Raw genomic sequence first — 23,562 nt, 5'->3', positions numbered from 1 at the left:
TCACTTTTAGAAACAGAAACTGGAGAAATCACTATAGGCTTTTAAAAGGGCAGAATCTTCATAGAATGAAACCTCTACAATAGCTAGATTATATCTTATTTTTTTCTCAAATGGGAAAAACAGCCCAGGCCTAATCCCAAACGAAACTATCTGAAGCTAAAATGATCACGTTTATTACAGTCCCCCCAAATATTAAAGAGAGCTCTTAAAAATAAAACTTGAATAAAAGGGCCATGAACTGGTTCAACATGCTTAACAGTGATTTAAGAATTATAATGAATGCTGCTACTCTCTAGAAATGAATGTATCAAAGAGGAAATAACCTCCTTGGCATGCTTGCAGCTATACAACATATTTGTTTCACTGCTTTCAACCGTCTGTGCTGGAGGCTCAGAATAAGTCAATGGGAGGAGGATTTCAGTCACAGCAGCAAGCAAGTCTAGTGAACACATAAGATGACATGCTCGGCACAATAACAACGAAACCAGAGGTAAGCATTTAACAAACACATATGGAATTAATCTAAAGGTTTTTTTTTTTTTTTAATTTTCAAGGATTCTGCTATCATAAATTTTCATTTCTATTCAGCGATTTAAAAATCAAAATGAAAAATTTACTAATGCTAAAGGAGAGTTTTTTAAAACGTGATTTGTACATTTGATGAACAAATAAATGGTTTAATTTTCCTTTTGGTTTCCCTTTCTTCTCAAGGCAACTGGGAAGGTTAAAAAAAAAAAACACTACTTAAAACAACAACAAAAAAATTGGTTTGAATTTGGCAAATTTAGTGATTAAATTTATAACACAATTGTTGCAAAAATATACCATGAGAGATGAAATTACTAAAAATAATTATATGGATCCTAGTAATATCTATTTATTCTCCTTCTCTCAAAATAAAGGAAATCTAAAATGACATTTATATTAGTACTTACAAACCTAGTCAGACAAAGCCAATTACATATAAGGATTCCTAGCTGGTAAATAATTTATTTAGACCCTTGTTGGGCTTGGAGTGTTTCCAGGTGGGTGGTCAGCACATACTAAAAGTTCTATTCTGAACTATTGTGTTTCGACTTTTCTATTCTTCTGTAAGTAAAGGTAAAAAGACATTGAAGGGTCAGGAAACACCTAACTTTTTATTACAACCATTGAAAAAATTAATGTGTCTTCTGTTTCATTAACTGAGGAATATCAGAAATATAGTATACTTGGAGAACTGGCTGCATTGTCACAAATGCACAACAGACTTACTAAGGGAAGGGCTATGAAGTTTAAGTGTTTTTACCACTTTCAGAAATGAACAAAATAATGCAATATCTGTATTTTGTATCTAGGGGGAATTCTCTGGCATGCAAATTCAAACACGACTCTACAACTACGGTAGAAAAAGAGAGAGAAACTAAATATACATATATATATATATATATATCCTATTTTTTTTCACAGCTATCAGTTTCTTTTCACTGAGCTCTTCTAAATTTAAGCCTCTAGAAAATAATAAATATTTGGAGATCTTACCTACAAACATGGACAGATGTATGTATAAGCTCATTTTAGAGAACTTGAATTTTTTTTTTTTAAGGAATGTGTCAACTTTGGCTTTCGAGTGTTTGACATGGGTGCAATGCCTTAAAAAAACAGATGACCAGTTTAGCTACTAACCATGCTGACCACTGTTGGGAACGGGATTGAATCACAGAAAAACAGCAAATGGCTCTCTCTTACAGAGTGTCTGAACTTCAAAGCACAATGCCTGAGCACATTTTGCAGAGCACCTTTGTTCACGTTATCTCTTCTAACTGGTCTGGATTACAGACAGAATCAATACCAGAGGAAATGAAACAGATTGTTGAGGAACAGGGAAATAAACCGCACTGGGCAGCTCTTCTGATACTCATGGTGATAATACCCACAATTGGTGGAAATACCCTTGTTATTCTGGCTGTTTCACTGGAGAAAAAGCTGCAGTATGCTACTAATTACTTTCTAATGTCCTTGGCGGTGGCTGATTTGCTGGTTGGATTGTTTGTGATGCCAATTGCCCTCTTGACAATAATGTTTGGTAAGTATTTCACTTTGTTTGTGACATCAAACCACAGAACTATGATATACTATTAGAGAATGGGCACTCATTCAATCTTTACTTTTCTTGAAATAAAAGATAAACTTGGACTATTTAAAGATACGGCAACTACACGGTCCCTTGTTTTACATCATTTTCTATGGCTGATCATCAGTTTTAAAGAGAAAAAAATATTTTTTGGAAGTTATTTTTCTCCCTCCTAAGCTATCTAATAAAATCATTTAAAAAGTCATTCAAGTTAGGGATATTTATAGATTCTGAATATATTATCTATAAATTATAATGAATAGGTCTATACCTTAACTTTTCTACACTGATACTTTTTTTCCTTAAAGCAATAACTAGGACAATTCCGGGACAGGTATGTGTTGGGTTAACGATAAGGTCTTTGAATCACTAAATCCCAATTTAAATCGCTAAACCCCAGTTTAAAATTGGAATTGTCCAAAAATCCTTATTATAGCTTTTAATAGTTTGTATATTATAAACTTGAACACAATTCCTTCATAAGTGTCATGTTAAGAAAAATTATGTTTAGTTGCTGAAGGAAATGGTTTGGCTCAGAGTGTCCAAAGAGATGATTCATCTATTTAATTTTTTATGATATATAGGCATCTGTGTTCTTGATAGACCTCTAAGTTAGTAAGTGGATTGAAACCTAGTTATTATGATAATAAAAGGTATAGTATAGTTTGACACTGAACTCTTAGTTTGTTATAATAAAAAAAATAGATATAAGTAGTTCCAGATTTATGCATATTATCTCTAGTTATAAAATTTGGGTAAACACAAATAATTCTGCTGATGAATTATGAGGGTTCCTAGACCCTTGGAATCAGCATTAAAAGGATATATAACTTATTCAGTGCTTGGTGTAAACCGATATTCCATTCATAAACTACCTAAGGAAAATGATTACTTGTGGCAGGTATGGTTTCTTAGAATTATATTTACTTATATGAAGATAAAAATATTTTAAGTTACAGAAGTGAAATTTATTAAACTAAAATCCACTATTAGAAAGTAAAAAACTCCTGCTATTCCAACTATTATACCCAGGTTTTACACATTACAATTTTATAAGTAATAACAGAAAGATATCTAAAACTATTATCAGATGGTAACAGGTTTAAACCTTCCATTTTAAATCAACATTTACCTGGGCTTTAAAATAAATCAAGAAAATTATGTGGCAGGACAAGCAGTAATGAGTAAGGTTCTACTGCTTTAATTAGACTTTCTAATAATTAACAGTCTATCTCCCTCTGTCTTATAAATTTGTAATCTTTTAAGTAATCTAACACTGCAGGAAACCATGAAAAATAATTAAGAAGTCTTACTGTAATAGAGAACATAAAGTACCCTAATTCTGAATAAAGCTTAAAAGAAAGTATTAGGTAGAAATATATATGCATATTTGATAAATATTGTACAGGCATATGATTCCAGCTCTCATCTCCATGTACATAATAGTAGCTCAAGATGTAAAATCATATTCTTCAAACTGTGCTTTGCTAGGCAAACAGAAAATGTCAAAATGCTTATTTCAGACTACCATAACATTTAATACGTCATTCAATACATGCAATTGAAAGAATGATGCAGAAGTGAATTTTAGCTTTAAAATCTTTGAGCCCATAAATATCAAAAATATTTTAAGTTATATGCAAAATACCATGGTAGATACTTAAATTATCAGCTAAATAGTTAAGGAATCTTAAAAGGCAAAGTACCACAGAATTAAAGTGAGCTAACAAACAAAATACAAAAACAGATAACAAAGATAATTCCATGTATTCTATAGAAAAATAGGTATCCAGCAGCTGAAAATTTTAAGTGTATATTTAAAAAAGTTGGTACCCAAGATAGCAATACAATTAGCAGAAAACCAAACATATGTTAACATAAAATATGTGAAATGTCTTCATATTTATGTCTTAAATAATTGATAGATATTTTAATAGTATTTCATTCTTCCAAATGTTAAACTTTTAAATTTACTTTTATTTATTTATTTTAATACAGATGGGATCTGGCAATGTTGCCTGGCTGGCCTCAAACTCCTGGGTTCAAGCAATCCTCTGGCTTCAGCCTCTCAAGTAGCTAGGATTACAGGCACATGCCACCATACCTGACTCACGTTTGTTAATTTCGAACTACAAAATAAAATCTTTTATAGCCCCACACACTTTTACTATCAGAATTAAGTTGTCTAGTGGGGTTTGTAGGTTTTTTTAAAATGAATAAATCTGGGAACCACTATCTAATACATTATTGCATTAATTATTTAAAGCATAATTCAATTTCTATGAAAAAATGTAGGAAAAAAACACATGTTGCCCTCTAACAAACTTCAAAGGATGAATTTATAAATTGGGAACTGCATGTATTACAAATGAAAACCTGACTTCAAATACTAAGATATTTTCCTTTTGCAAGGTAATAAACACGAAGATTTTTCTAAACTAATGCCTTTATAAGAACTTCTGATAACTTTAAAAGGCAGAATTAGACTTTATTCACACTCTTATTGTAGTGGTAATCTTCAGGACTTCTGATGTTTGTATAAACAAGTATTCTTGGTTCTATGATAAAAGATTATCACTATGAACAATAATTTTAGCTATCTCAGGGGAATTCAATGAAAGTAACAGAAAAACTATACTAGCTAGTGGTCTAATAAAATGAAAATTTAAAAATAAGAGCAGTAAAATATAAAAGTGGCCCTTGTGTCCTTATACCGAGAGATATTTTTCAATCACTGATCTGTATAATATTTAGCAATACACAGTTTGAATTCCTATTTTCCCAAGATTATGACAACTTAGGCACAACATTGTCTTTCAAATGAGTTGTGCTAGGTCAATTTTTCTGCCACTTCTTCCTATCTGGGAGCACTGGACTTGGTCTTTACAGTTCTAGTTTTTTATTGTCTTGTCCATAATTCCTAAAATCCATGATCACAAATCAACAGCTTATAACATAAGGTTTGAAAATACCTGTATTAGAAATACTTGAGCAAGAAAACAACATCTTATGCTGATATAAAAAAGACAGGATGTTCACCATTTAAGAGTTTCTCTGAACCTTTCTTTCTTTCATTTTATAAGTGATTTAAAAAGTAACAGGGGAGGCTGGGCACAGTGGTTTATGCCTGTAATCCCAGCACTTTGGGAGGCTGAAACGGATGGATCACCTGAGGTCAGGAGTTCGAGACCAGCCTGGCCAACATGGCGAAACCCCGTCCCTACTAAAAATACAAAAATTAGTTGGGTGTGGTGGCACGCACCTGTAGTCCCAGCTACTCGGCAGGCTGAGGCAGGAGAATAGCTTTAACCGAGGAGCCAGAGTTTCAGTGAGCCGAGATCACGCCACTGTACTCCAGGCTGGGTGACAGAGCAAGGCTCTGTCTCAAGAAAAAAAAAAAAAAAAAAAAGTAACAGGGGAAGAAATGGCATCTGGCCATCCACTGGGCATCAGTGGCATGATCTCGGTTCACTGCAACCTCCACCCACAGGTTCAAGCAATTCTCCTGCCCCAGCCTCCCGAGTAGCTGGGACTACAGGCACAGGCCACCACACTTGGCTAAGTTTTGTATTTTTAGTAGAGATGGGGTTTTGCCATGTGGACCAGGCTGGTCTTGAACTACTGACCTCAGGTGATCCACGTGCCTTGGCCTCCCAAAGTGTTGGGATTATAGGCGTGAGCCACTAAACCTGGCTATAACTTAAGTTTTAATTGATGCCTCATGATCTATAAGTTCAAACAGTATCCTTGGTATAGTTGAAAGAGAGTATATAAAATGGCTGAAAGACAGCTGTTTGAAGCACGGCATCCCGGGGTTTGAATCCTGGTTCTCCTGTGTTGGATAAGGCAAGTCACTTATTATTTCAGAGTTCAATCACCTTGACAAGCAGGGCCCAGCATCTTATAAGCACTAATAGTAATTGGTAGAGTACCGCATGCAAATTAAATATGATTTAGTTGAGATGTAAGTCTAATCAGAGATGAAACAAATGTATAGCAGTAAGAGAAAAATGGCAGTTGAATAATATGCAGTAAATAATATGCCATTTATGCAGTAAAATGTTAGCCTACCCAGTTCTGAAATGGAGGAGAAAAGCAATTAATTAAAGTCACTTCTTTTTGTAAAGTGGAAATTTTAAAAACCAGGAAAAAAATTTTGTAAGCATTAAATTGCTTAAAACATTTAAAACACTATCATATTAGACAATGAAACCCAGGATAACTCATATGCTCAAATGTAGTCAAAAAGGTAAAAAACAAAACAGAAACTTTTAAACAATAATTTGAACTGAACTATGTCTTTTCTGGAAGGAAGATAAAGACAGAGCATTAGAATTTCTGAGATAAATGTATATATGAAAATCATGTTCTCTTTGGACATAAGAACTATTTATGATTTGCCTGCTGCAATAAGTTCATGAACTAAGTACCTCTGTAAACTCTATAGGAACAGCCCACTTGGAACGCCTTTAAAAGTAGTCTTTTACATCCTCCAAAGGGAAACATTTTATGTCCCAGATTTATGGACTGATGCTAATTATTTTCCGGACAAATGGTATAACCTAACTTTCCAAACTAAAAAGCTGCCCAAAGGTGAAGCAGGTTTCAGATAAAATAAGTCTGCCTCATCAAGATATGGGGTTTCTAGTAAAAATCCTCAGGTTTTTGTACTAATTCAAAAGAAAGCAAAAACAAACAAACAAACAAAATACCCAAACCAATAAAAAACGCAGGCATGCAATGCATACAGGTTATTTTCCTGTATCATATGTAAAATAAACAACAGTTAAAATTCAATGTTAGTAACAAAACATACTTTGACAAATTTAATTCAAAGTTAAACAGAGTTAAACTGTTCTCAGCCCATCCTCCCTCATCCCCTGAAAGTACAGCTTAAAGTTTTAAGCTGAATCAGATGTATGCACTTTTGCTACAGCAGGTAGAAAAGACAAACACTCTTATTTCATACTGATGATGTGGCTTGTTGTTTCTATGTAGGAGTGTTTTCATGGTTGAGTTAGCTGGCTAGTTTCTGTTAAACAACAGTAATAAGCACTAACATTTACTGAGTGCTCTCTTTATGCCAGGAACTGTTCTAAACACTTCACATGTATTTAATCATCATCCATATAAACTCTATTAAAGCAATCCTATAAAACAGGTACTATTATCCTCATTTTACAGAGGACAGAGAAGCAGAGAGATAAGTAATCTGTTCAAGATTACAAAGTGGCAGAGACATGATTTAAACCCAGGAGGACTGATTCTAGAATTCATACTCTTAACCTTTATTACTCTGCTTTCTCAAATGCCAATGAGAAATGTGACCAGCCAAAACTGTCATATTTGGCATAGAGAACCAACAATTATATCTTAAATAACCCCATGCAACTGTTAAGAGGATCACAGAATTTTTTCCCCCCTTAGGGACAAGTTAGATCTCAGTATTCTTTTCCGTTAAAGTTATATTTCATATTAAGTGGAAAAGAATACTTGAGAGTCGACCTGTACTTGTACAAATCCTTCAGATGACTGCAAGATCTCTTTTCTGTGGAAGGTATTAGACCTGGGCCCATACTTATGAAGTTGTCGAACCTTGTCTGGGAGACAAATAACAATTTACATAACTGAATGACAACTCCTACCATCCCTTATGTATGGCAGTATTTAAAGCACAATCTTTATTTTAAACAATAAAATATTTGTGCTACTGATATTCTTTAGATAATTAAACAATTGTCTATAAGACAAGACCCATCTAGGACTTGTTTTGTTGCTTTAATATTCAGTTTGTAATTATTTCAGGCATTCGCAGAAATGCTATTATTCTTTCTTAATTTTAATGAAAAGAGTCTAATGTAGAGCCCTCGAATAACAGTAATTAATTTAGTTGAACCTAGTAACCTATTTCCCTCAGACTGACTCTTACACTTTTCTTTCTTTCTTTCTATTTAAATATGTAACTGTTTCACTTCGTTATTTCAAATTTTCAATGTCCTAAGTCTTTGTGGAAGTACATGGGATATAACACATTATAACAAATAAATGTAATTAGAAATTCTTAAAACCAAAACTCCTAAAATAAACGTTTTGAAATAAAGTATTTCACCATACCAACTTTACCTTTAATTTAGTTATTCTAAATAGAAATAAACTTTTCTGACTTTGAGCTAACTAAATTCATACTAACTAAAAAACAATTTTAGAATGAAAGTGTCTAGACTAGGAAAAGTCCCTTTATAAAACAAGTGTGTCTAGAACTGTTTTTAATTTCTATAAATTCTTAGATTATCCAAATCTATTAGGCATTTACAAAAGCCTCTTTTTCTTTTTTGCATTGTATATAGGGTTCTATTAATTTAATGCAGCTATCTTTTTCTTTTATGTTAGTTTCATAAAAACTATCCACCAGTGTTTCATGAAACTTGAAATCAGAAAGGCTTGGAATTGTAAAGATTCATCTCTTTTAATCTTAAATTTCAGTCTCATTCTTTCTTAAAGAAAATTCTGTATCACATCTCAATATTTCTGTTAACAATAAAGCACTAACTGTAATAAGAAAATTCTAGTGAATTTTAAGTGGGAATGAGTTTATAAATTCTTTCTGCGTAAAGTGACGCTAACAGGGCTTCATAGGGTTACTTAAATCAGCACTAAAAAAACTTTCCTTCTTAGCCCACAATTAGGAGTATGTGCATCAGATGGTCAAATTCCAAAGACACATATTTTTTATATGAGTTTTCCTTATGGTTTCCTGCTTATGGCTACTAGATTTATGACTAGAATTTTCTAAACCTTAATCTTCAGAAGTATAATCCATAACTAGAATAGCTAAACAGATAGGTTTAAATAGTTGGCAAACCATTTTAAAAGATGTTAGAGAGAGTAAGGACTTAAAGGAAACCTAAGATACAACACAATAATTACCTGCCTTTTAAATCCTTAACTGCAATCAATATCTCTGATACTTTATTGTGATAAATATTTATATATGTATGTTTGTCTCCCTCCTCCAAAGTAAGGAACCCAGCGGGGCATGGTGGCTCATGCCTGTAATCCTGGCACTTTGGGAGGCTGAGGTGGGTAGATCGCTTGAGTTCACGAGTTTAAGACCAGCCTGGGCAACATGGTGAAACCCTATCTCTACAAAAAATATAAAAAAATTAGCCGGGTATGATGGTATGTGCCTCTAGTCCCAGCTACTTGGGAGGCTGAGGTCAGAGGATGGCTTGAGCCCAAGAGGCAGAGGTTGCAGGGTCAAGATCGCATCAGTTGCACTGCAGCCTGGGAGAGACAGTCAGACCTTGTCTCAAAAAATAAAAAATAAAAAAATAAAAACAAAGTAAGGAATCCTTTTAAAGCATGTTGAGAAAGCATTTTTTGGTATGAATGGGTGATGGGCCTTTTAATCTTTCAGGAATACATGTAAGCATAAGTACTTAGCCTGTATGGAGAAGGTGTGTGAAACTCAAAGTTGCTAACTTCATCTTCCTTATTTTCAGCCAGGGCTGTTACTGCATTTAGCATGGCTCTGATGAGACAGTGGAGAGTTCCTGACAGCATAGCATACTGACTTCTGAAAGACTGGGTGAAGCTACCAAAAATGACAATCAGGGATTCAAAAAAAAATTTTGGTCATTAAATCGATTGTATATTATTACTTTTTAATCTTCTAAGTATTTATCACAGGACTTTAACATCATATATTTCCCATCATAACATCAGTTTTTCTCCCCCTTTTGGTAAAACATTTTTCATAATTAGTGCTGTACATTTGATTGCAAACAATTTGGTGACACTTCTAAACTATAACTATAAATCTCTAGAATTCTGTGAATTTCAACATTATTTGAAGTAGTTCTTCAGTTATATTTACATGTGTTGTAAATATGTAAATATACTTTTAGCTTAGGAAGTCTTCCAAAATACAAACTACTCCCAGAGTTAGATATCAGTGAGTTTGAATTATTGAAGAAATGTTGACAATGTTAAATGTTTGATTTTATATAACAAGCTTATTAAATATATTTTGTGGAAAAAATGCTCTAGACGAGTATTTTTCTACCACCCTACTTACAGTCGTAAATCTAGAACTTCAACTCAGTTTAGAATGTACCCTCATTTTTAGTAGTTGCCACTGCAAACTCTAAAATGATTCTTTTCACTCTACTTAGACTGTTAGTTCGCTTTAAAGCTGCCTGTGTCCAAGGTCCTTTTCCACTAACTGACGGAAAATCTGAATGCTACGGCTAAGAATGAGAAAATCCAATGATTAGATTTTCCCCAAACATCTGTTTCTCTGACTTTTTTTTTTTTTTTTTTTTTGAGACGGAGTCTCGCTCTGTCACCCAGGCTGGAGTGCAGTGGCCGGATCTCAGCTCACTGCAAGCTCCGCCTCCCGGGTTTAGGCCATTCTCCTGCCTCAGCCTCCGGAGTAGCTGGGACTACAGGCGCCCGCCACCTCGCCAGGATGGTCTCGATCTCCTGACCTCGTAATCCGCCCATCTCGGCCTCCCAAAGTGCTGGGATTACAGGCTTGAGCCACCGCGCCCGGCCTTCTCTGACTTAATTTATTCTGAGAGGCCTCCCATTAGTTCCTTTCCATGAGACATTTCAAGTGCCTATAACCAACCCTACAACAGCAAACTAAGAGCATCTTTTAAGACTCAGACACAAACCTTCCCAGAAAGTCTTCCAAAGCACTGCTTCTCAAATGTTAATTTGCATACAAATCACCTGGAAACCTTGTTTAATTGCAGAGTCTGATACAGTAGGTCTGAGATGAGACCCAAGAGTCCAAATATCTAAGTACCCAGGTGATACCGATCCTCACTCTGCATCTTAACAGCAAACTCTGAGTGGCAGTTCTAAAGAACACTTTCAAATAATATTTAAATTTCAACAAATAAATGCCTCCCCTCCTTACCCCTACATTCAGACTTAATCATACCTGAAATTACTCATCTGCAAGATCAGTGGTAATCTCTAAGGTTCCTTCCAGCTCAGTAAATCTAAAATGTACCACCTCTATCCCTTCCTACCCCCAATTCAACAAGCATGAAAAGTTTACAGCAATACACTGAAAATCATGAATGACCCCTTCCACTTGATGCTTTCATCCCTTTTTAAGAAGCTGCTGAACAAGGACCTAAGTCCAATCACTTATTCTTTTTGAGTAAAAGTTTGTGCCGATTTTGTTATTTTGTTCCTAGGAAGAAATATTTTAATATTCCTTTTCAGAATGCCACATTCCAACTCTGGAAACAGAAGGCACCAAAAAAGTGGATGTGTCAGCCCTGCTACCTTTAGGATACTTTGTGAAGTGCCCAAATATTTTTCACTGAAATACTACCTGACTTTTAAAAAATCTCCTACTTGATGCTTGAAAATAACATAGCCAAATCTATCTAAGAACTCTGCCCCTAAATTATGCTTTTCTTTTTTTGTTCTGAGATTTTAATCTCTCTCCACCCCCAGGCTCCTTAAATTTAAACAATTCACAATAGAAGGGTCTCTTGTTGTTCTGTAATCCTGAGATGATTATCCTGGTTTTCCTTCAATTATGACAATCGCTTTATACCTGTCAAAGTCAGATATACCTGAGATAGCCAGAAGAAAAGCAGATTATATATTATCAGTGGACATATAACAATCAAATCCTAAAAGAGACTTAGATAATCTCACATGCATGACATTTGTTTTCTACAGGCATTAAACTGGATTCTAATGGAAATATTCTAGGGGGAATTCTAAAATTTTAGTTGTTTTGAAACTGTAAACACACTTTGAAAAGTGGTGGGTGTATATATGCAATGCATATTAAATTCACATATGTATGAACATCTGTGTAAGTAATTTATTAGAAAACTATGCAGAATATTCAATATCACATTCACACCTAAAATTTTTTTAAGGTTAATATTTCTAAAGGGCTTAAGACTATATGAGGTACGCAGTGTTTTGTAAAGCGTTTGTTAAATAAATTAAGTACCACGTCTAACCCTGAGATTTTCTTTTTAAATCAAAAGTCTGTACTAATTATTATATCTCCAGTTTTTGGAGTAAATGATGGAATATAGAAAGGGAAACAATCTACTTTTCTTCCAGATAATCTGAAGCCATTCCTTTTGCAATCTTTATTTGAGAACTATTTCTGTCAAAACAATCATTCCACTATTTCATCAAACTAGAGTATGCTATAAATAAGGATCTTGCTGTTCAGTTATTGCTAGAAGTGAGCCCAAAACCCAGATGTCACAGGGACCCCCATTCTAATATGCTTTTTGTCATACTGTTTCCTGTATATGGTAAAATGTTTTCTTTTTATACAACAGCAGCTTAAAAATAAATTTTATTTAAATACCAAGGTTAAGTTCCAGTCACCATACTACATAAATTTTAAAAAGATCACAAATGGAATCAACAAAAGAGCAAAGGTCACAATAATGCTAAAAAGTTAAACTGTTGCCGACTTAGAAAAAAGGCATAATTATTATACAAAATAGAAAATGTATTTAAAAGTTACCATCCACAGAAATATTGAACTTAATGTTGTCTCCATTATCTGATGTTAAACATCATCTTGTTAAAGTTATAAAATTTTAGATGAGTAACAAAAAAGACAAAAGTTGTATCACCTGAAAAACTGTAGACTGAAGGTTGCCATTTCATAGGAGAAAATGTTTGTCTTGTTTTTCTTTCTTTCAGAGGCTATGTGGCCCCTCCCACTTGTTCTATGTCCTGCCTGGTTATTTCTTGATGTTCTCTTTTCAACCGCATCCATCATGCATCTCTGTGCCATTTCAGTGGATCGTTATATAGCCATCAAAAAGCCAATCCAGGCCAATCAATATAACTCACGGGCTACAGCATTCATCAAGATTACAGTGGTGTGGTTAATTTCAATAGGTATGTAGAGAATGCCAGCGTATGGGTGGTATACAAAGTCTTTGGTTCCACTTGGCTAGGAGAGTACTAGGTCTAGTAGGCAATGAAATTCAGCATGAGAGGTCAAGCCAGCCTACTGATGTATTAACAACATAAGCTCCTTATGTCACTGCATTCATCATACGGCTTCTAAACTATACTATTGGTAAAAAGTGTGAAGAGTAACAAAGTTCATGTCCTCAGAAAGAACCATCTGCACAGTGTCTATTGAGATTTCTTTCTGCTTAGATATCTAATTTGCAGAAAGGCTAAGTTTGAGAACAGTTTTCATATTTCCCAACAGATAATTATGGTCTAGCTAGCATTTGGAATCCTGTAATTACATTAAAATAACAAGAAATGAAATGCACCTTAAATCACATTTTAAAAGATTATAAGAGAAAAAACAAAAATCACAACTCAAACATTTTGTAGGCAGATATCAAAGAACACAAATTAATCTTGGAAGCCAACATTTCAGAACATATGTGTACAGATTAAAGGCAGTTAAGTGTCTGCTTAAGAGGGTTATTTTTTGCTCTTTTCTTTTTTGGAGACAGGGTCTCGCTCTGTCACCCAGGCTAGAGTGCAGTGGCACAATCATGGTTCACTGCTGCCTCGACTTCTCAGGCTCAAGTGATCCTCCCACCTCAGCCTCCCAAGTAGCTGGGACTACAGGCGCACACCACCATGCCTGGTTAATTTTTATATTTTTGTATTTTTCGTAGAGATAGGGTTTGTCATGTTGCCCAGTCTCAAACTCCTGAGCTCTGGCGATCCCCCTGCCCCAGCCTCCCAAAGTGCTGGAATTACAGGCGTGAGTCACTGAACGTAAGTGTTTTGAGTATGTTTAATTCAAAGCTTTAAGAGATGCAAAGAAAACATACTGATGTTCAGAAATGACTTACAAAAGAAATCTTTTTTTCTTCTAAATCGTCTTATGGCCCTGTACTCATCCATAATACTCAAAGTTATACTTCTTATCATGAAGTATGCGTAAATCATTCAAAGCTCTTATATGTTAGTATGAGCAAAACAAACAGATCTGCAAAAATTACAATGGTTTGACCAGCAGATTAGCTTCCTCCTTGTAAAAATATTTCAAAGAGGCAAAAAATTAAGAGACCTGGAATACTTAAATTACTCCTCCCTAATCTGAGTAGGAGCACTGGGGCAAAAACAGCAAGAAAGCAAAACAATGAAATTGACCTTTATATTCCTGAAATGATGATATAAGTAAGGGCTGGACCTCTTTGAAAAAGTTTGGAGGTAAAAGCAAGCTGTGTTACTCCTCTGGTGTGGGAAGAAAGCAGGGTCAAGAAAAAGTCTATTCAGAATGAAGAGATTTAAAAACAGCGAGAAAAGGCTAGTTTAGGAAGCAGGTGCCGACAGAGCAGAACCAGTCCCCCAAAAGCAGCTACAGAAAGCGAATGGGAGACAATGGGTGAAAATTAAAATTTGAAGCGGAGAGGAGGAAAACTATAACAAAGTCATTTATGCCAGATGACTCACATTTGGTAAGCTCACTGCAATGAGGGACAGGGAAAGGGAGAGTGTGAGGTATGTGTATATTGGGGTGGGGTCGGAGAGTAAGACAGAGAAAGGGAAAAAAAATTAAAGAAACGGATCCTAAGAATTAAAATATTTGAAATTGTGAAATATGATCAAACTAATAAGGTAAGCAGCCTACTGGTATAAATGGCATCTAAATTAAGGCTAGATACCATCAATTTATAAATTGACCACATTTTACTGAGTGTAAAGAATACACAGACGATCAAGAAAAAGAATCTTTGCACTCAAGAAAGGCAGACACATAAACAAATTACGCATTACAAAGTGATGAGTGATGCACGAGAAAAAAGAATAAAAGGAAGACTCATGATATACAGATTTAGAAATCCACTTCTTCCTTTTATAGGTAAGAAAAAAGAAACCTAGAGGTTTTAATCAGTTGGCTTAAGAACTCTTACAGCTTTTCAGCACCAAGGCCAAGATCAATGCTTTTTCACTTCATTGCACTTTGTCTTGTAGAACTGATCACAAATTAGTAACTTTGAAAAAACGAAAATGCAGATGACAATAAGCTCAGTTTTGAAATTCTACAAAATGCTGAAGAGAGTTCACTCTCTTCTTTTGGATTTACAGTTATCCTAGGTAATAACCTGGCAACAGAAAATATGATAATATAACAGGGTAAGGGCATAAAAAGTACCAGTGAAAACTTTTAGTTATTGATCAAAAAGCTGGATAGGAAAGTAGTGTGTCTTGATATTAATAGAATGTAAAAATTGAGACGAATGAATGAAGTCTCATTAATAGAATGAGTTAAGAGAATGTGAAAATTGAGACAAATGAATGAACTAGAGGTAAAAATAACAGTAAACAAAAGTTCTTTAGGAGTGAAGGGTAGCAGGACAAGGAAGGGAAATACTAGAGTTCATAATCTTAGATATGGGATTGTTTTAAGTAGACCTGTGGATGGCTTTAGTGCAAATAATAATAATTAGAGTCAAAGAGTTCAAGAAATATAAAATTAATGTCTTAGAAGGGTCATGAATGGGATGAAGTTGTAGAAAATGCTGGCACTGGAGCAGTGGAGAGAAGACAATAGCAGGTACTGAAGCCACTGACAAAGATGAACAAATGTCATGGAGGTTAGCAGAAAAGCAAGATGCAGAAGAGAGTATTAAGTAGATAAAATAAACTTCAAAAGGCAAGTGTTTTTGGGGAGAAAGAAACAGTGGAATAGTGATCTGAAAGTAAGAGGGGTCAGCAGGGTCAGCAGGGGTCAGCAAACTTTTTCTATAAAGGGTAAGACAGCAAATATTTTGGGCTTGCAGAGTGTATATGGTTTCTGTCACAGCTCCTCCACTCTGCTGCAGAACAAAAGCAGCCACAGACAATATGTTATTAACAAATGGGAGTGGCAGTGTGCCCATAAAACTTTTACAAAAACAGAATGTGGGCCAATGGTCCTCAAATTGTAGTATAATGACCCCTGGTGTAGAACAAGTATACAGAATCCTCTTTCTGGTGGTGTACATGAGGAAAAGTAGAGAAAGTAATGACCTCTGTTCGAATGGGTTTGAGGAACATATTCTTGTCAATGGCTCTTGGTTACCATAAAAAGGGTGTGTAGATAAGGAGTGCTCTTGGATTCACAAAACAACACAAGGATTCCAGAGGTTTCTAAAGATCAGTTAATTCAGACATTTAAAAAATATCTGCTGTTTCAAAGGAAAAAGATTCAGGTTAACCCCTGTATTATTTGTCTTTCTAATAAGCTACTTCACTAAGCAACATCATATTAAATACTTACTTCATGGTATTTAAAGATCAGAAAATTAACATGAGGTATATTTCTTTCCTATGTCATAGAAGGACTCTTTTTTTTTTGAGACAGAGTCTCACTCTGTCGCTGAGCGTGGAGGGCAGTGGTGTGATCTTGACTCACTGCAACCTTGGCCTCCTTGGTTCAAGTGATTCTCCCACCTTCTCCTTCCGAGTAGCTGGGACTATAGGCGCGTGCCGCCATGCCTAGCTAATTTTCGTATTTTTAGTAGAGATGGGGTTTCGCCATGTTGGCCACGCTGGTCTCAAACTCCTGACCTCAAGTGATCCACCCCTACTTGGCCTCCCAAAGTGCTGGAATTATAGGCATGAGTGCCACTCTGCCCAGGCTTCCACAGAAGAAGAAAGATTAAGAACTCATAATCTTTCAATGTCACAATTCACACACACTCCAATTTTAAGTAGCACTTTTTAATGAACTTTGGTTTTCCCTAAGAACTTATATGGAAAGGATTAAAAGACATTCACACATATCAAAAGGTAAAACTGTTAAATGAAACTATAACCTCAAAGATAAAACAGAATAAAGATACTGAATAAATGTACTCTGAAGTGTCTCTAGATTAACTACACTGGATAATAAGAAAAAAGCAGCTTCTCTTCTGAATTTCTCTTCCTTAATCTGAGATAGCTTAAAAAACAAAAATAGATTATGAGAAATGTAGAATAAATGAAGACATTCTCCACTATATAATGAATATACTACAGCTTTAGGGGAGCTTTCATTATCAATCTGAAATTACTAACCAATCTCTTTGTTTAAAAACAGATGTGCTCACTTAGGTTCTGTTTGTCAAATCTTCACTGATGAATGCTTTGACAAATCCTGCATTGTAGGTCCCAGGAATTATAATGCGTCAACAAGCATAAAGTTATAAGGATGCAATCTTAAAGGATCTAACCTAAGAGTTACAGGTCATAAGATGACTCAATTTATCTTGTTTTCCTCTTCCTTAGGCATTGCCATTCCAGTCCCTATTAAAGGGATACAGACTGATGTGGACAACCCAAACAATATCACTTGTGTGCTGACAAAGGAACGTTTTGGCAATTTCATGCTCTTTGGCTCACTGGCTGCCTTCTTTACACCTCTTGCAATTATGATTGTCACCTACTTTCTCACTATCCATGCTTTACAGAAGAAGGCTTACTTGGTCAAAAACAAGCCACCTCAACGCCTAACATGTTTGACTGTGTCTACAGTTTTCCAAAGGGATGAAACACCTTGTTCGTCACCGGAAAAGGTGGCAATGCTGGATGGTTCTCAAAAGGACAAGGCTCTGTGCAACTCAAGTGATGAAAGACTTATGCGAAGAACATCCACAATTGGAAAAAAGTCAGTGCAGACCATTTCCAATGAACAGAGAGCCTCAAAGGTCCTAGGGATTGTGTTTTTCCTCTTTTTGCTTATGTGGTGTCCCTTCTTTATTACAAACATAACTTTAGCTTTATGTGATTCCTGTAACCAAACTACTCTCCAAATGCTCCTGGAGATATTTGTGTGGATAGGCTATGTTTCCTCAGGAGTGAATCCTTTGGTTTACACCCTCTTCAATAAGACATTTCGGGATGCATTTGGCCGATATATAACCTGCAATTACCGGGCCACAAAGTCAGTAAAAACTCTGAGAAAACGCTCCAGTAAGATCTACTTCCGGAATCCAACGGCAGAGAACTCTAAGTTTTTCAAGAAACATGGAATTCGAAATGGGATTAATCCTGCCATGTACCAGAGTTCAATGAGGCTCCGAAGTTCAACTATTCAGTCTTCATCAATCATTCTACTAGATACACTTCTCCTCACTGAAAATGAAGGTGACAAAACTGAAGAGCAAGTTAGTTATGTGTAGCAGAACTGGCAGTTGTCATCAAACATATAGATGAGTAAGATGATGAATGAGATGTAAATGTGCCAAGAATATATTATATAAAGAATTTTATGTCATATATCAAATCATCTCTTTAACCTAAGAGTTAAGTATTAAGAATATCCAATTTTCCTAATTTGGACAAGATTATTCCATGAGGAAAACAATTTTGTATAGCTACAAATGAAAACAATCCGGCACTCTGGTTAAATGTTAAGGTATTCAAATGAAATAAAGTCAAATCAATACATTTCAGGCTTTAAAAAGAACCACCATCATCATAAAATTTATTCGGTTCCTAATTATATGCAAAGTTGTGCTAAGAATGAAATAAAACAAAACAAACATTAGCCTTGCCTTCCAGGCCTTGAAAGTGTAAGGCATGATACAGAACAAAAGGAACATAGAGCTAAAAATAAGTGCACAAAACAGTGATCACAATCTGGATGTGAGTTAAGATTACCATTTATAGTCTGATTTAGTTGAATGTAGTCATAATTTTCCTTTGATCAGGAAACTGTTTTGATGGAAGGGATAGGGAGGACAGTAGCTGGATATCACACAAAATAACAGGAACTTGGAACTAGACCTGTTCGTTAAATGACTGATATTGGGCATCTCCTCAGCACAGGTGGCTCTATTGGAGAATGAGGAAAACGCAAATAAAATCGCTTGAGTACCTGAACCATATTAGGTTTCTTAAAGATATTAATTAACGTGCACAAGCATGGGACCTTAATCAAGGATACAAACTTTAAGTGAGATCATGCCTGCCTATCTATGCTTGTCCAGTGACTCAAGTGAACTGCCAGCACAAAAATTTTTATTCACCCTTTCAGTATATTATTTTGCACTGTTAGGTCTCAGAATGAGTCCAACCTGTGCCACTTACCAGACAGCTGATTAAATTTAGGAAAAATACTTAATTTTCTTCAAGCTCCAGTACTGTCATCTACATTTTATCCAATTCTTATGAGGATGAGTACACAGAAGCCACTAAGTAAATGGTAGACAATACAATCTACTTTTGATATACATTTTAAATCTCCTGTTATAAGTGCAAATTTAGGCTAAGGGGGTCTGCAGTGAAGACAACTCATATTTAGCTTTTCCTTTTCAGGTTCACCCATATTTGTCCCTCAACCTATGACTCTATTGCTGTCCTTCTGCAGGCAACTCAGTTTAGGATAATTACCTCAAGAAATGTATTGGCTACAGAGGATCTCAGCATATAAGTGAACAAGGCATATACTTTCACAGTGGCAGAATCCTTTGCTAGAATACGGCTCTAATACATAAATCCTGATCTGTTACGATTCCTTACTGGCTATATACAATCTGCTGGGAAGAGTATATCATACACATTTAATTCCTAAATCATCAAAGCTTTAGGCATGTTTCCCTACTACTAGTCTAAGATTTTTCAGCAGTATTACGGGTGGTTATCTCACACAAGAGGCAATATAATTTACATTCCTTAAAAAAAAAATCATTCTCTATTTTGGTTTTTGGTTCTGGTCTCTAGTATGATGGATTTGGCATATGTTAAGATTTATATTCTTGCCAAGGTATGTTGAGATTAAATTTTCAGTTATCACTATGACAGTATTCCAAATTCTGTATTTTATGTATCTGAAGGCATATATAATTGTTTCAGGAAATCTAGATACCAGAGTTAGCAGGCAATCACATTGCCAAAGTTCTACCCATAGACAACAATCTAGAGCAAAAGAACTATCTTCTCACATGCTTTGTACTGCCTCCAAATCTGTGTGCTTAAAACAAGCACACCTACAGAATTAGCCACAATACCTATAAACTGTTTCACGTCAAAACCTTAAGAAAAATTTCCTTGCTTAAAATTTTTTTTTTTTTTTTTTTTTTTTTTTGAGACAGATTCTCACTCTGTTACCTAGGCTGGAGTGCGGTCTTGGCTCACTGCAACCTCCGCCTCCTGGTTTCAAGCGATTCTCGTGCCTCAGCCTCCTGAGTAGCTGGGATTACAGGCACCCGCCCCTACACCCGGCTAACTTTTGCATTTTTAGTACAGATGGGGTTTCGCCATGTTGGTCAGCCTGGTCTCCACTCCTGGCCCCAAGCTATCTGCCTGCCTCGGCCTCCCAAAGTGCTGGGATTACAGGTGTGAGTCACCATGTCTAGCTGTTGCTTACAATTAACCCAGAGATCTTTCTATAGTTAATGAGAGACCCTTCTACTATTTCCAGAATATCCTAGAAAGTGAAACATAACTCCATTAATGACTATTTCTGAAAAGTACAACAAAGCCACAAACTCTTACCACTTTCATGCAAAACTGGTATTTCCATTTTATGAATACTTTAAAGAGATGTATAATTTGAAAGCAAATCTCAGCAGTTAAACACGCTTATGTAACAAAAGAACTCCAGTTAATAGTCTTATCTTAGAAGAAAAGGAACAGATTATAACTATTTAGAATAATTTTGGAAAAAAAAAAAAGGCTTTCTATTCCATGTTACTGCCAATTAATGAAGAGAAGAAAGCCAAGATGTAGAAAAAAAATGAAAATGACAAAAAGTAAGGAAAGGTCACAGCACCCAGACAGAAACACAAAGATATGGGGGCAAAAACAGAGAATAGTATACAGAGAATATGTATCAAGTTGATATAGAATTGTGAATGGAATTGTTGTAAAGATGATCGTGAATTTAGTGGTAACCGGTTAACTAGGAGGATTTCTTCAAATTATAAGGATCAACGATGATGTAACATTTTTATATTCAAGGAATCACTTTGTGTGGTCTAAAGAACAGCTGCACAAAGAATCTGTTGTTCATCTTGCAAGATCCGTATCTAAAAGCTTATGAATGTATACACTGAGAAACATTTAATGCCATGTTATAACAGCCTAAGTCATAGCAACCTGCAAGGGACCACCAAGACTGTCTAATTTTAAGAAAAGTCCATATCAGATTATCAATTTGTTCATTATAGCAACTTAATTTCAACAGATATACAAACACTAATTCTTTTGACTTTCTTCATTTTCCTTTCCAGTCAAATTAAAATAATTCAGATTCTACTCACTTCCAAATGAGTTTTCAGAAGTCAATATCATGAACAGTACTGTATAAGTTGTTATAATAATAAAATCTGCCAATGAAAGTATAACAATGGGCCCAACAATCACTGATTTATTAGACGTTCCACTAGAGAACATTTATTTAGATAAAAAATTAATGTACTACATTCATTTCAATTAAGAAAGAATAGTTATCAAATTAATTTTTTACTTTTATTATAAGCATTATGAACAAATAACAATCTACAAATATCAGAAGGAAGAAATAAAATACTGTAATACCCTGGACTAACCTATGAATAAAGGAGATAATATATGTGAGAATTTTACACAAAGACAATTTTATCTTAGTTGCTGAAGTACAAATATGTGTTTACTACATGTTTTTAGTATTCATATCCAATAAGTATACTTAAAAAGAAGTTTTTAAAATTTATGAAGAAATAAACTCTTAAAACATGGTATAAGACCAAATGTCCACAAATTCATTTTAAAAGGGAAATCTAAAGGGGGTAAAAAAAGATGGAGAGCATGCTAAGACTGTGAATGATGTCACTTCAGAAAACATGTACTAGTCTTAGGAGACAGGACAGACACTTCTCAAATATTAAAGTTAATGAGGAAAATTGAGAATAAAGCTGTTCTATCAGAGCCTCTCAAAAAGATGGTGCTCCGACTGAAAGCATGGTGGAGAAAACACTGGTCTATCATGAAGCCTGTTTAGAATCTCAGTATTTAGCTTTACGACAGTGGGAAATTTTGTTAAACATTTTGGAATTCAATTTCCTTATCTTTAAAAAAATCAGAACACTGGTTTCTTCTACTTTAAAAAATTCTCACTCTAGGGTAATGGCAGTAAACTAAAACTTAGAGAACATATACAGGATTTTAACTCCAGCTCCTCAAACAAGTCAATTATATTTAATTTTCATTTACAAAATAAATTTTAGACAAAATTTTTCCAGTTCCCACTTCTTAAAGATTCGTTTTATGAAAAGAGAACTAAGAATGGTCCCTTAGAAGTAGCAAGCACATAAATAACTTATTTGACTATCCTCAGCAAAACCTCAGCAACTCATGGGAGACATCTGCTGCTGAAACAGGGAACTTAACGTGTGTTAGCTACAGGAAATAAAAGGGCAGACGTGAATTTTGTTAATTAGAGAGCAAAGCACCATTAGGTTAAAAATGGAAGAAAAACAGTTTTACATGCCCATCAACTTCCTATGTGGCAGAATATAAACACTAAGCCATTGATTTATATTGTTATAAAATATAAAGTCACTGACAATAGGAAAAATTAACAAATGACAAGAAACAAAACAACGTAAGAGTCAAACATGAGTAGGATGCTTTACAAGAGATACTAAGTGTACACCTGGAAGAATATACTTTCCATACTGAAATTATCTAGTTCTTTGACAAGAAACCAAATTTTGGAAGAAAAACAGAAAATGGCAATGTACAAAAAGAATGTAAATGATGAAGTATTCCAATATTTTAAAAGAGAAAAGAAGAGATAGGGTTCAAGAAGTTCAAAGTGTGGAGTCTGTGGCAGATCTTCTGACAAAATGCAGAATAGCTTAATACACATAGGTTTTGCCAGATCTCAGAAGAGGCCTCGAAGAACACTGGACACTTCTATGAAAAGTATAACATAAGAAACAATCAGGCGCAATAAGTTACATCACCTGTTTAGAGGCGCCAGACTAGCAGACTTGGGTAAATATTATGTCATAAGGAATTTGTGAAAATTGTCTAGTGTCTTTATGAAAAAGCTGGCAAAATGAGAGTTAGAGAATAACACAGTGAAGACTAGTATTTGTTTAACAACTGTATTCAAGAAAACTGGTGTAAGAAGAAATACCATGCTATATGGGTCTGTGTTTTGTTCTGTTTTATTCAACATTTCCATCCACGATAGGAAAAAAATATTTTATAGTTTGTAGTAAATGGATGACTTCCTATCTGGGACATTATGGAGAAGCCTCTGTACCTAGTTCATAATGGATGTTCAAGAAATTATCTGTTGGATTTCCATACAATTTTTATAACAAAGATTCACTCCCAGGGAACCTGGGGTAGAAAATCTCTTCTAAAGTTTAAAAGGACATAAGAGGTATGACTCATCTAACATGCACTTTAGCAACTTACTGTGTAATTTCATGACAAATAAGCTATAACAGGCAGTATCTATATAATAGTGAGTCTTGAACAACATGAACTTGAAATGTGCGGGC

General features: G+C 34.9%; 2 protein-coding genes across 4 annotated transcripts in view; one reads left to right on the top strand and one right to left on the bottom strand.

Moving 5' to 3' along the window:
- The window catches only part of PSMD1 (proteasome 26S subunit, non-ATPase 1), a 129,263-nt gene that overhangs the window by 48,632 nt on the left and 57,069 nt on the right, over nt 1-23,562 (bottom strand). The gene's annotated exons all lie outside the window — the stretch shown is intronic.
- On the top strand, nt 291-18,530 carry HTR2B (5-hydroxytryptamine receptor 2B). 2 transcript variants are annotated; one of them, XM_023193805.2, is made up of 4 exons: nt 291-490; nt 1,338-2,065; nt 12,821-13,021; nt 17,351-18,530. In XM_023193805.2, exons 2-4 carry the CDS (start codon nt 1,714-1,716, stop codon nt 18,241-18,243), a joined length of 1,446 nt encoding a protein of 481 aa, XP_023049573.1. In that variant the 5' UTR covers nt 291-490; nt 1,338-1,713; the 3' UTR covers nt 18,244-18,530. The 2 variants fall into 2 exon arrangements, with proteins under 2 accessions (XP_023049573.1, XP_023049574.1); XM_023193806.2 differs by having other exon boundaries at nt 420-490; nt 1,731-2,065.

This window comes from Piliocolobus tephrosceles, chromosome 11 (assembly GCF_002776525.5).
Source record: "Piliocolobus tephrosceles isolate RC106 chromosome 11, ASM277652v3, whole genome shotgun sequence".
NCBI classification, from domain to species: domain Eukaryota; kingdom Metazoa; phylum Chordata; class Mammalia; order Primates; family Cercopithecidae; genus Piliocolobus; species Piliocolobus tephrosceles.
Note: the sequence above shows the minus strand (reverse complement) of the source record. Positions and strands in the feature narration are given on the sequence as shown.

Coding starts and splice junctions, on each gene's coding strand:
- HTR2B (XM_023193805.2), top strand. CDS start 1,714: ATGGCTCTCTCTTACAGAGTGTCTGAACTTCAAAGCACAATGCCTGAG. Junction 2,066..12,820: donor CCTCTTGACAATAATGTTTG/GTAAGTATTTCA, acceptor TCTTTCTTTCAG/AGGCTATGTGGCCCCTCCCA. Junction 13,022..17,350: donor GGTGTGGTTAATTTCAATAG/GTATGTAGAGAA, acceptor CCTCTTCCTTAG/GCATTGCCATTCCAGTCCCT.